Genomic DNA, 13714 nt, shown 5'->3' on the forward strand with positions numbered 1-13714 from the left:
TACTAGCCGTACCCAAAGTAAACAACTAGACTTCTACAAATAAATCACTTTGGTAGAACCTGTCTGACAACATAAAAAAGGCTGAAAGACTTCAAAAAGAAACAAAAGAACCCTTTAAAAACTCACTTGGTTCAGGTTTAGTTCAGAGGTCATGTGTGGGTGTAAAAATGGCCTCTCATCTCACATTTGCCACAAAAAAAACATTTTGACTTTTGGTCAAATATTCTGCAAACTAAAGACACAAGTGGAGTTGTTTAAAACATGTGTCCCATTACACAGGGTATCTGCAGGTTTAAGAGAGCCAAATTTAAGACTTTTTAAGACCTTTTTTAAGGCCACTTTGACCAAATTTAAGATATTTAAGCAGGGCAGCAGTAGCTCAACAGGTTGAGCGGGTTGTCCAGTAATCAGAAGGTTGCAGGTTCGATCCCGGCTCCGGACAGAGAATTCTGCTGTTGAGTCCTTGGGCAAGACACTTAACCCACCTTGCGTGCTGGTGGTGATCGGAGGGACCGGTGGCGCCTGTTCTCGGCAGCCTCGCCTCTGTCAGTGCGCCCCAGGCCAGCTGTGGCAACATCATGGCTCATCCACACCAGTGTGTGGATGTGTGTGAATGGAAGAATGATACTCTGTTGTGTAAAGCGCTTTGGAGTCCTTACTCTGAGAGGAGCTATACAAGTGCGGGTCATTTAAGCTATAATTTCCAGCTGTTGCCTGGAAGCGGTGCTTACCACGCCACGATCGTGGGATTAGCCAACCAGTTACCATTAAACTTCCCCAGTTAACGTGCTCATCTAAAAATAGCCCCCTTTCACAACCAACTGAATGTGTACGGTTCCGCTTACGCCAACATCGTACACAAAAAACGCTGAACACCAACTAGAAATTCACGAAAATTTTATAGAAATAAAAGAATCTTGTTTATTGGGTGTTTTAAGACCTCTGGAAACTGTATTTAAGGATTATTTGTCATTTTTAAGGATTTTTTAAATTTGGAAAAGCTAATTTAAGGCTTTTTAAGACGTTTTAAGGACCCGCGGATACCCTGCATTACAACCAACACTGCATTTGAGATAAACATAGCAAAAAAACACGACAGTGGCAGTGTGATGGTCTGGGGCTGCTCCGACAGAAACTAAACCACATTTCCAAATCCATAATTATAAAAATCTAACATGCAAAATAGAATAGACTCAGGAATCTTTAAATCAAAGTTTTCTGCTGACTCATGGAATCCTGAGGACAATCCAGCATCTTTTTAATATTTCAGTGGTTACTGAACTAAACGGCAATCTCAGCCGAAGCCTGTAAGAACGGGAGGAGGACGACAGTGTAAAGACACCACGGCTGAATGAGTAATAAACATCTGATGTGAAGGGAGAAAACATATTACAATCAGCTGTCTCAAACACAGAAACCATTTATTTTTGCTCCTTTTACTTTGTCAATAAAAAATTCAGACACCAAGCTACAGCGAAGATAAAAGATACAGATAAAATCAGACAAATGACAGTAAAACAACATGAAACAGCTGCAGACACGTTAAAATAAACAGCGATAGTAAATAAGTCTTTCTCTGTGTTATTCAGTCAAGTGCTTCACCTTTAGGGTGGAATAACAAGACAGGAAAACAGTTAGAGACTGAAAGGTGTGGTGTTACATTTCATACACGTTTAATTAGCTCATGAGAACTTATAGCTTAATCATTAGAGCAAAAAGAAGTAAAATACATAAAACAAAATGGGATAATCATGTAAACTTCATAAATCTTATTCTAGATATTAAACTATTCCAGAGGAATAAAGAACTTCTCCAAATGCACATCTTCTCCTGTCTGAACTCCAGTGTGGCTCTGTGAAGTCCGGTTACGGATAGAAAGCAGCATCTGTTTACTAACAGGCAGGGATCCTCCTGAGAGCCTGCCGGACTCAGATTCTGGACGTAGAAAGGATGTCCTCCACCAGGTGTTTGTAAACCCATGCATCTCCCTTTAGCCTCTGGCGGCGAACCCCGACAACCTCTGGTCTCTGCAGCAAGCACACCTCCAGCTCAAACGCCATGGTCACCTTACCAAAGTCTCCCCATGTCTGACACTTCAAGGTATACCTGTGTAACAGGTGACATACACACACACATAAATGCCAAAACCGTAGAATCTGATCAGGAGGAAGCAGAAGAACAGATGTGTGGTCTTACCCTTTTTGTGTAACGGCAACATTTTTCTCAGGCAGGATGGAGAGAATCTGGTTTAGGACCTGATCTGGATCGGTCTGACTGGTCAGAGTCACATTATACTGAGCCTATGAGAAGAGACAGCCCAATGACAATTCTTTTGAAAAGCAGATATGTGTTAACGTATGAATAATAAACCGTTTTAATCGTGTTTTTGTATGATGCAGGACAGACAGGTTGTTTTGATTATACCTTAATCCTTCGCGGGCCGTCACGCAGAGCTCGTCTTTTACTCGGGGTGAGCATGGTGATCACTTTATCAAGGCCTCTTTCCAGGGAGCCAAACACCTTCCCTCCTTTCTTCTTCTTTCCACTGTCTCCTGCAGCAGCCATATCTAGCGACCGACACCTGGAGAGCAAACATGACCTCACATAACACCAACCTCCATCACCCAGCAGTCTCCGCTGAAACCCCTCAGAGCCTTCATCCGTCCTGCCGTCCACTCACCTCCTCTCTGGACTGAACGTCAGCATCTCCGTTCCTGCAGAATCCTTGTTCTCCGCTGCTCTTTTTCTATTCTTCTCCTTTGGTGAACTGTCACCAGCTGACACACAAAACACAAGAGGACAATAAAGGACCACAGGAAAGCAACCTGTAGAAACTAAAGGGAGTTCACTTGACTTTAGGCCTTCTGAAGTGTGTTCGTGTAAAATAACTACAATCTTACCTGTAGTTGATAACCTCCTGAACTACAGTGTGTGTCTAGGGGGCTTAATGAGCTAATGGCTAGTCAGAAAGCAGCCAAAACCAAATTAAATAAATTACACACTCACAGATTTTACAGCAATTAAAGTGAGCATTATTATCTTATAAATCTTTATGATTTTAAAATGTTTGCATTATTCGGTTATTCAGCAGAAATTTGAAGAATTCCTGCAGGATTCAACCCCTGAATGCATCGTGTTACATTTTGTTGCTGCTAGTATTCACACCTGGAAATAACCAGAGAGTCATTTAGATAACGGACAGGTGCTGTGGAATGTCACTTGGCCTAGCTCTTAGCTTATCAACTAGGGCTGCACAATATATCGCAAATATATCGTTATCGCAATATCAGCATGCACAATATGCATATTGTTACGTCCCCATTAGTGGGGTCTTTAAGTGAGTATGTGGTTGTTACTTGTGTTTATTTCATTTTATTTTTATATGACATACTCAATGTGGAGCAACGGAGCAAGAAGGAAGAAAACTGTCAGGGGTTGAGAGCCAGGAAGAGCATCTCATCTCCATGACAACGGTGTCGGGGATTCCCCCTCAATGAACTCGCTGCAGTGACTTCCTCCAGGAACTCCGGTCGAAGCGCTGAGAGCGCAGCTGCAGGAGATAATGACCGATTACCTTATCTGTGCCGAGTGGATAAAGACGCCGTGAGATCTGCAGTTCAGGGAGCAACTCCTACCCATGAGTCGTCTCCCTGCTCCACGCTCCTGTTGAGACTTTTGCCTGGTAGAACTACAGAGAGTGCATTTAGTCTGAGGTAGATCCTCTGCACTTGCCAAACGGTGGTTATAGCTTTGTTAGTTCTCGTTATAGTTTGACGTGATCCAGATCATTGAGCGGGTGGTTTTGAGTTTGTTTTGGTTTAGACTTTAGCAAACGTTTACAGTATTAAGAGAACCTTTGGTAAGAAGAACACCCGCCTTATAAATGTTAACCTTTTGAGGTTCCGGCTAAACCAGAAAGCTGTGTATTTTTGTTGTGTTTTATTCCAGGAATTTTTCCCGAGTTCCTTTCAGTGTCTTGTATAAACCTGTGAGGTGGTTATATCCCCTCCATTTACTTTATTAAAAAGAGATTATTATTTTACAATCCCCCGGTCCTTCTTCTACCTTCTTTTATTTTGCTTTGCCCGGATCCTAGGTGAGGTCGTAACACACATCGCAAAGAACAGAAAAATATCGCAATGAATGGTCAGCTCAGATGTTTGCTAAACATAATGCATACTGTCGAATGAAAACATGATGTTTTTTTTTTAACAAATCAAATAGAGCTCTTCAACCATTTGACCAATCAGGTGGGTTCTCATAGGTTAGAGGCACGCCCCCGAGGCGGACAGCACTTCATTTAGATGGTTAGCAAACACCTGAGTTAGCTTTGTTCTGCTCTTTTTGCCGATTCTGCTTTTCCCGGGATCCACGGATTGTCTTTTCTTGTTTATTTTCATTTTCCCTTTCCTCACATGTTTAGCTTTTCTCATTTTGATGATTTTTTGTTTTTGATCATTTTTGTTCCCGAGTTAAATTTGTATTTATCACAAGTAATATCGTCACCGCAATATTAATTACTGTAATTGAATTTCGCAGGTCTTCCTAATATCGTGCGGCCCTATTATCAACCCTGTCAGAATCACAAGCCTCTGAACACAGGCCGTTCCGGAAAATATGTAACTTTGTAAAGACGTAACTTTGCTTTTTCAGGAAGGCTCGCTTCACTTTCTAACCCATAAAAATCCTGAGTTTGACTCTTTCTGCATCCATCCATCCACTTTCAACCGCTTATGTCACGGGGGCAGCAACCTAAGCAGAGAGGCACGGACTTCCATCTCCCCAGCTACTTGGGCCAGCAGCTCTGGGGGAATCCCAAGGCATTCCCTGGTTCAGCCAAGAGAAATGGTCCCTCCAGCATGTCCTGGGTCTCCTCCCAGTTGGACGTGCTCAATAAACCTCACCAGGGAGGCATCCTGGAAGCATCCTGACCAGATTCCTGAGCCACCTTAAATGGCTCCTCTCAACATGGAGGAGCAACGGGTCTACTCCTAGCCCCTCCCGGATGACCATGCTTCTCACCCCATCTCTAACCCCCAAATTCCACTACCTCCGCTCCGCTGCGCTCCGCTCCGACACGAACGCCGGAGCAAAATCGGTCCCGTTGTAGTCAATCAGAGCAATTCCACTACTGCGGCTGTGCTCCGGCAGTGCGGCGCCGTGCGCCGCCCTCTGTTCCGGCGTCCGGCAAAAATAGAATCGATCCTATTTTCGCCGGACGCCGGAGCACCTCCACAGTCAATGGACAGAAATCACAACCACCCAACAGGAAAAGGAGCAAGCACAATTTCCGTTTTTCACAATAAATCGATAAACAAAAGGTGTTTTTTGTTTCATATGAACAGGTTTAACAACTTTTAACAACTATCAATGGCGGCTGAAGTTTAAATGCACAAAAATAAGCCATAAATACAGTTTCCTCTATCAAAGTAGTCACACTTTGTTGATCCAAACACTGCTGATGTCTCAACACGAATGATGGGCAGATTAAACAGTTCATTTCGATGCTTCTCCCACACAACGGGTGTTTGGATCTAACTTCCGCGTTTATTGCTCGGACTGTATCGCAAAATCTCGAAAGTCCCGCGCATGCTTGTTTGCACCCCTCAGGTCTCCGCACCGGAGCGGAGCCGTTGTAGAGCGGGTACCAGTAAAAATTGAGTTCGGAAGCGAGCGGCTGCGGAAGGCGGGGGCGGACCGGAGCAGAGCGGAGCGGAGGTAGTGGAATTTGGGGGTAAGGGAGAGCCCAGACTCCTTGCGGAGAAAACTCATTTCAGCCGCTTGTATCCTGGACGAGCCTCCATTGTGTTATCTCGTTCTTTCAGTCCCTACCCAAACCTTGTGACCATAGGTGAGGGTGGGAATGTAGATCAAAGGGTAAACTGAGAGCTTCGACTTCCAGATCCGCCCAGCAAGACAGACCGGTAGAATGCCCGCAGTACTGTAAACGCAGCACCTATCCGCCTATCGATCACATGCTCAATTTTTTCCCTCACTCGTGAACAAGATCCTGAGATACTTGAACTCCTCTACTTGATGCACAACCTCATTCCTGACCTGGAGAAGGCATTCTACCCTTTTCCGATTGAAAACCATGGTCTCGGATTTAAAGGAGCTTATTCTCATCCCAGCCGCGGATTGCTCCAACAAAAACAAGAGATTACATGCTGATAAAGCCAACAGGACCACATCATCTGCAAAAACCAAAGACCTGATCTTTAGGCCACCAAAATGGATCCCCTCAACACATTGGCTGTGCCAAAAAGTCCTGTCCATAAAAGTTATGAACAGAATCAGTGACAAAGGGCCTCAGGGAGTCCAACTCTCACTGGAAACAAGCTCGACTTACTGCCGGCAATGCAGAGCCAAGCTCTGACACCGGTCATACAGGGACCTAACAGCCCGTATCAAAGGGCCTGGTACCCCATACTCCCGGAGTACCCCCCAAGAGGTCCCTCAAGGGACACGGCTGAACGCCTTCTCCAAATCCACAAAAAACATGTTGATCGGTTAGGCGAACTCCTACGCACCTTCCAAGGGAGCCATTGCTCCCAACCACACCTCTCCAGGTCTCACTGTCGTTGCCCACACATAAGCAGACGGAGGCTACCCTGTTATTCACTCTCGATAAGAGCAACTCCAGAGTGGTGGAACGTCAAACCCCTCTTGAGGTAACTAGTTCCGCAGCCAGAGCCGTGCGTTGAGGCGAGTTCAACTGCATCTATCCAGAACCTCTAAAACTCGCATACCAACTCAGGTTCTTTCCCCACCAGAGAGGTGACATTCCACATACCGAGAGCTAGCTTTTGAAGCCGGGAATCAGAACGCCAAGGTCCCTGCCTTCGGCTAAGACCCGACACACAATGCACCTGACCCCTTTAGCCCCTCCCACGAGTGGTGAGCTCATGGGAAGGGGAAACAGTCTCTTCTTCGGGCTGTGCCCGGCCAGGCTCCATGGGTAAATGCCCAGCCACCAGGCGCTCGACATCAAGCCCCAACTCCAGGCCTGGCTCCAGAGGGGTCTATGGGCTGTTCTTTGTCTGATCCTCACCCAGAACCTGTTTGCCATGGGTGACCCTACCAGAGGCATAACGCCTCAGACAACTTAGCTCCTAGGATCACTGGGAGCTCCACCACAGAGGGGTTTGAGTGTCCCAAAGCACATGCAGCTTTATTTAAAAGCAAGAATTTCTCATATAGTTCCGATCTTAGAGCGAAACCTCATCAACTCCGCCTGCAGGAAATGAAATACCTAACTGTTCAGGTAAATGCTCTGAGCTTTGGAGCTGGTCGACTTTGTGAGCACAAAACTAAAATGAGCCTCAAATACACACACACACACACACACACACACACACACACACACACACACACACACACAGCTGAGCTTCAGCGGTGAGAGAACACATGTCACTACAGCCCATGTGGGACAATGAGCAAAGGGAGGAGACAGCTACACCTGTCATAACATACACCTGGGAATGGGCGTACACAGACCAGTGTGTGTGTGTGTGTGTGTGTACGAGCATGTCACAGGCAGTAACATGACTGCAGCTCACTAAACAAGAGGCAGCAGAAAGCGGAGGATTTAACACCGACTGGGTCAGTCGCAGCCAGTTTCTGCGGCTCTTGGCCAAAAGCTAACGAGGCTGGATGTGTGAGCAGAAACGTCGCAGTGACAAATAATTAGAGCTTTAATGAATCTCCATTCATATTAATGCCCTTCACTTACAGATAAGTGAACAGAATTAGCTTCCTGATGATTAGCTCACCTTTGAGTTGACAGTGATAAGTGTGTGTGTGTGTGTGTGTGTGTGTGTGTGTGTGTGTGTGTGTGTCCACTCTCAGCAGCGTAATGACAGCTAAATCACTAAAATTAGGCTTCTGGATAAGAACAACAGTAAAAAACTGTCTCAACAAATAAGTTTATTACCAGAAGACAATTTACTTGTAAATGAGCAGCATGTTGTGGTGACACTTGTGATTTGGAGGCCAGCAAGAGACTGAGGGGAATGAATGAATGAATGCAGGGAGGGACAGTTGGAAGGTTTTAATTAAATCTTTGGAAGAACAAACTGTTACAAAATAAAATTTCCACCTCTGACACCCAGAAATTCTACTAACCTCTAGGGGTTCCCACGCCGGGTTTGGCGACGCTTTCATTGGGCGTGGTCAACACATTCCTGTGTGGGCGTGTGCTCTTTTTACTGGACACGGGGGTGCGGGGGGGAGGCAGGGCAAACCTCTCCACCACCTTCTTTTCAGCGACGTTCTCCTTGTTCTCGCCCATTTGTTCGGGCTCCTTCTGCCTCTTCTTATGGTGGCGTTTCGTCATCACCCTCCCCCTCTCTGCCAACGGACTGGTATCAACGCTTCTTTCTGATGGTGACACCACCCTCTTCAGAAACATAAAAGGGAAACAGCTGGTGTCAGAATATATTTACACTTAAATATCTGGTACACTCTAGAATTTGATCCCTCTTTCCTTGAAAGTGACAAACTTTGAATTCTGTCTTCGTTTGAAACAATTAGAAGCAGCAAAAAGCTCCACGTGCCATTTCTCTGGTTGTGTTTCCATCTAGCAGACCTCTGACCCCCTGGGGTGTGTGCTGTTGAACCGAGACCCACGGGCAGTCTTCAAAGTAATCTGAGCAAAGGTCCAAAGATCCAATAATCACGGCATCGTCATCCTCATAGTACTGAAGAGCTCCTCTTGTCTGGGAGAAAAAGGTAAAAGTAAAAACTCTACATGGAAGCACAGACTAGCGCTGCTCTACCGTGGGAAGGGATAAAAACCTGTAGAATGACTTTAGCACGGCCTCTCTTTAGGTTGGAAAAGCCTTTCTAGAGTTCACATGTTAAGGAGACCACTACTACAGATTTTTGTCAGCAAGTGGCAGGGTTGAGCTGATAAACTACAAACAGAAAGCTGCACCACAGCACGGTGTGTAAGGGTCACAACTAAAAATGTCATGACTGACTAACGTCACATGATGCTGGTGTATTTTTCCCAAAAGACAAACAAAAGCATCCAAAGCAATTTATTAATAATTTTTGATCATTTGTGTGATGGTTTAGAGCCGAAATATTAATTAGAACAATCTCACAGCCTCAGAACTGAGAAGGCGTCCTAAAATAGGTGTTGTGCTGTTTTCTACCTGGAGTCCCTGATGCAAAGGAGAGTCCTCACAGAAGGCTGGCTCGGGACGCAGACGGACAGGTTTCCCCCTCCGCTTCTTTGTCAGCAGCAGCAGGTAGGTGGCGGTGGTTTCGTCATACCTCCACTGAGAGAGTTATGGTCTATTAAAAGGGTTTATTTCACAGAAACTTCAAACTGTACTAAGCTCACAAACATCTACAAGACCAAACTGACAGCAACAAGAAAACCACAGAGCAAACACACACACACACCTCTTTCACAAGAGCTGTGGTGACTTCTCTCGACTGTTTCATGTTGACTGCCATCTCTGTGATACAGTCTTCATCCATGTGGTCAAGCTACAAAGAACAAATGTGCTCACATAAATACTTGAAGGATATTCTCCTTACATGATTATGAGAACAACAACCAAGAACTAACATAATAAACTTCTGTTCACACCCTAAACCACTTGTCTGTTTTCCCTTTATGTAACTGTCGTACCGGCTGCTGGCTGTACCAATCTACAGGGCTGTTGTAGTCCTTCATCACCCAGGGATGGTCCAACAGCTGTCGGACTGTCAGACGTCGCTTGGGGTCCACCTGCAGGACAAACACAGAAACTACAACTCAGAAGGCAGGAGACCCTGACATCTAAAAGCTGTGATGATGATGCACATAGAACAAAATTAAAATAAGGTCCGATCAGTTTTAATGGATTTGCTGTAATTCAGCTAAAGGGCTACAAGTGATTTTATTATTTTTGAGAACTCAGAGAAAAAACTGGAGCGAAGCAGAGGGGTCAAAAGATTAAAGACAAAAGAGCAACCGTGCAGACAGAATACAAACCTGCATCATCTGGTTGAGGAGGAGGATGCTGCCAGGGGTGAGCCACCGTGGGTTCTCATATATTCCTCTCTGATGTGGATAAAAAAGAAAAGGTTTTAAAGTCTTGGACTTCCCTGTGCATAACTGACAAGAAATGTAATAAAAGCCGTGAATGATCTCACTGTAATCTTCCTGTAGAGAACCATGCAGTTGTCGTCATCAAAGGGGAGGTATCCACAGAGCAGTGCGAACAGCAGTACCCCCATACTCCATACATCAGCCTGGAGGTGACACATCACACAGCAGCGTGTAAGCATCGAGTGCTACAGCTCAGCTGCTCTGAGTCAAGCACCAGTAAATACCACTGCGACACCATCAAAGCACCAAACTGTGAAACATGTGGGCAATAATCGCTCTTAATGGGAACAAATTAACTCAGTTGGTTTGAAATAAATCTTAGAAATTTGAAAACTATGTATTGAAACGAAGGTGTTTTACCTCTGAACCAATATATGCTTTTCCCTGGATGAGCTCAGGAGCAGCGTAAGCGGGGCTGCCGCAGCACGTTTTCAGCTCATAACCTAAACCTCCCTAGGTCACAAGCAACCACATCAGAACGTTAGATTTAGCATTTTTCCATCAGTCTGACAGAGAAAACCCAACATACCTTAGGTTTGGCACATAAGCCAAAGTCTATCAGCTTCAGATTATGGTCCTCGTCAATTAACAGGTTTTCCTAAAGTGGAAATGAACATTAAAGTCAGAAATATACACAACGGTTCAAAAGAGGAGTCACTCATTTGTTTCCAAGGAATCAGACTGGTAATATTTTATTATTTATGATTAATTTGTACATTACATCTGCAAAGGTTTTTGTTTGTTTGTTTTTAGTAGAATTTTCTTCAGTGAAGCCACGGACCATTTTCAGATGGAACATTGTGTCGCTGATGTTTTCTTTAACTCTAATTAACTCTGTGCTCTGAGGATGGAGCCAGTGTCAGCTGAAACGTTTCTACTTAAAGTATGCTGTGTTTAGAAAAGAGCCAAGCGACGAAACCAAAGAAAACTGTTTGATTAGTTGAGGTGATTCCTACAGCGATATTAAATGAGATTATGCAGAAGGGAAGCATCTCTCAGATCTTTGAAGACCAACAGATCAAGATGAAGGATTACTAGAAAGTCTGACTACTTGAAAGCAAAATTCAAAGACACAAGCCGATTATAAACATTTACAGTGATGTTGTTTTTTTGTCACATCACACATGAATTTATTTTTACCGGTTTTAGGTCCCTGTGAGCATATCCTTGGCTGTGGACGTAAGCCATGGCCGACACAATCTGCCTGAAAAACACTCTGGTTTCCTGCTCCGACAGTCGGTCCTTTGCTATGATATAATCAAACAGCTCCCCACCAGGACAGTACTGAGACAAGGGGAAAATACAAGTGATTTAAATAGGTTAGGTCTCCTCAAACATGCTCTATGTCATCCGTTATTGTCCTCACCTCAAGCACCATGAAAATCTGCGTGGAAGTCTCTATGACCTGATATAGTCGGCATATATGTTGATGACTTAAGTTCTTCATGGCTTCGATCTCCACCTTCACACGAGGCAAGTCATCCTGTGGAGAAAACACACACTTCTTATCGCTGTATGGTGCCGGTGAGAGGTATAAAATACTTCGTTAACAACAGTCATCTAGATCAGATATGTAACAAACAGAGAACTGAAACTTTGACAGGCTTTTACTGGCATTTTTAAAATATTAATTTATTTGCCATAAATGTAAAGAAAAATCAGACTACTTCATGGAATTCAGCAACTAAATTAATGCAGCTTTATGTCAAACGTTTGTGATCTTTTAGTTGTGATTAAACACAGAGCAATGACAAAACAATCTCTTTTAAACTCACCCCTAGATCTTTTTTATTCATGATCTTAATGGCAACCTTTTCTCCCGTGGAGATGTGTCGACCCAGCTTGACTTTGGCAAAGCCACCTGAAGCAAAAACATGATTTAGAACAACTGCCGGGAGAGAAATGGTACAAGCACAGGTAGACGGTGGCGTTTACCTGAACCGATAGTCTCATAAACCTCATAATATCTGTGAAGCTCTGCGGCTCCACGGTGCTCCGTTCTTTCCACAGGCATTATGAAAATCCTCACTGCTAAGTGAGAAACATTCAAATCACCTACATGTTGAAATAAAAACTGGTAAATGTATTAAAATGTATTTCTCAGTCGCTAGCATTAAAGGCTAAGTTGCAAACAAAATGCGTAAAACGTAGCCAATAGTTGTTTATGCTAATATAAGTCACAAACTATAGTATCTGTATTGAAAGATATGTCCAGATAAATGAAATACTCTTCTCGACGATGGTACATTACCGGAGTTAGTGAAAAAGAAGGGAAAAAGCACGGACCATAGGCTGTTGGAGCGTACAAAAGAACCCTGGAGCAGGGATGTTTGGTAGAGCAAGTTTGAATTTCGCACTGACGTTGATGGCATTTCCTGCTTCCGGTTTGGGCTTTCCCTGGCGGTGAACCGCGGTACTGCAGCCGACAAACAAAGCTTTGCCAGTTAAAGTAAAAGATAATGATTATTTATTCATATATTATTAACAAACAAAAAGTAAATTAATGAGAATACATATATATATGTGTGTGTGTGTGTGTGTGTGTGTGTGTGTGTGTGTGTGTGTGTGTGTGTGTGTGTGTGTGTGTGTGTGTGTGTGTTCATCCATAGTTAAGACCATCTGTGTAATCTGTATTTGAATGTAATTTGTATTTTCGTGGAATGATAATGTGGCCTCAGCCTGAGCCAGCAGCCAGCTGCTTTAGTTTATTCATCTTATTAATCAATTTGTGGTGTCTTAGGTGGTGTTTTCCAAATTAGGTACACTAGGCACCAACAATAATTAACTACTTCAAGAATTAACACATTTGTTGCACATCTTTTCCTTTGAGCAACTTTCACAAGCCTCTCAGAAATCCTTACAAAGCCATTTTGCAAAGATAAGGGAAAAGCTATAAGTACATTGCTGCTAAATGTATTGGGACAACATACCTAATCAGTGAATGAAAATGTAGGCATTCCATTGAAGTTTACAGTCATCTAGGAAGGCTTTCCACATGTTTTAGTGTTTGCAGATTTTTTTTTTCTGTTTACGGATCACATTTGACCCGGCACACACATTGCTCTAATTCATCCCAAAGGTGGGCGTCAGAGCACTGTAAAGATGAGTAAAGTCCCTGCACATTAAACTTACATATATTATTTGAACACTTAAATGCAGCAATTTGGTTTGGTGTCCCAGTGCTTGGGGCATCTATATGGTAGGGGAACATCAGCCTATTAGCCAACATCCTTGTTTTGAAATCAGAATTTCCTTTGTAATGCTTGGTCACATCTTTATATCTGGACTTTCAGAATAACCCAAATGTGGAGCTGAAGGTTATATGCATGGGTTTTTGCTGAAAGGCTCCTGACCAAGAGAGAACAGGTCCATCAGATGAAGTTCTGTTTTTATTGTTGAAAACATTTTAAAGTGTGGCAAAAAGTATTTAGTCAGCCTCAATTGTGAAAGTCCTCCCACTTAAAAAATGAGAGGCCTGTAATTTTAATCATAGGTATACTTCAACTATGAGAAACAAAATGAGAAAAAAATTCCAGAAAATGATTGTTTGACTTTTAAATAATTTATTTGCATATTATTATGAAAATAAGTATTTTGTCTCCTATAGAA

At 43.5% G+C, this 13714-nt stretch overlaps 1 protein-coding gene across 4 annotated transcripts; it reads right to left on the reverse strand.

Annotated features, from left to right (window-relative positions):
• Positions 1–1404: 1404 nt before the first annotated feature.
• On the reverse strand, positions 1405–12492 carry melk (maternal embryonic leucine zipper kinase). 4 transcript variants are annotated; one of them, XM_015954151.3, is made up of 18 exons: positions 12357–12492; positions 12041–12133; positions 11881–11966; positions 11472–11588; positions 11246–11389; positions 10635–10703; positions 10466–10558; positions 10150–10248; positions 9989–10057; positions 9644–9742; positions 9412–9498; positions 9159–9284; positions 8556–8717; positions 8125–8398; positions 2681–2777; positions 2425–2581; positions 2197–2300; positions 1405–2106 (listed from the first exon to the last, which is right to left on the reverse strand). In XM_015954151.3, exons 1-18 carry the CDS (start codon positions 12475–12477, stop codon positions 1929–1931), a joined length of 2175 nt encoding a protein of 724 aa, XP_015809637.3. In that variant the 5' UTR covers positions 12478–12492; the 3' UTR covers positions 1405–1928. The 4 variants fall into 4 exon arrangements, with proteins under 4 accessions (XP_015809637.3, XP_015809638.3, XP_054607512.2 ...); XM_015954152.3 differs by having other exon boundaries at positions 12041–12136; XM_054751537.2 differs by having other exon boundaries at positions 12041–12136; positions 12392–12466.
• Positions 12493–13714: the final 1222 nt, after the last annotated feature.

The sequence above is a fragment of the Nothobranchius furzeri genome, chromosome 7, assembly GCF_043380555.1.
Source record: "Nothobranchius furzeri strain GRZ-AD chromosome 7, NfurGRZ-RIMD1, whole genome shotgun sequence".
In the NCBI taxonomy this organism is placed as follows: Eukaryota; Metazoa; Chordata; class Actinopteri; order Cyprinodontiformes; family Nothobranchiidae; genus Nothobranchius; species Nothobranchius furzeri.

Coding starts and splice junctions, on each gene's coding strand:
- melk (XM_015954152.3), bottom strand. CDS start 12,477: ATGCCATCAACGTCAGTGCGAAATTCAAACTTGCTCTACCAAACATCC. Junction 11,390..11,471: donor AGATTTTCATGGTGCTTGAG/GTGAGGACAATA, acceptor CCCTTGTCTCAG/TACTGTCCTGGTGGGGAGCT. Junction 10,559..10,634: donor GCTTATGTGCCAAACCTAAG/GTATGTTGGGTT, acceptor CTTGTGACCTAG/GGAGGTTTAGGTTATGAGCT.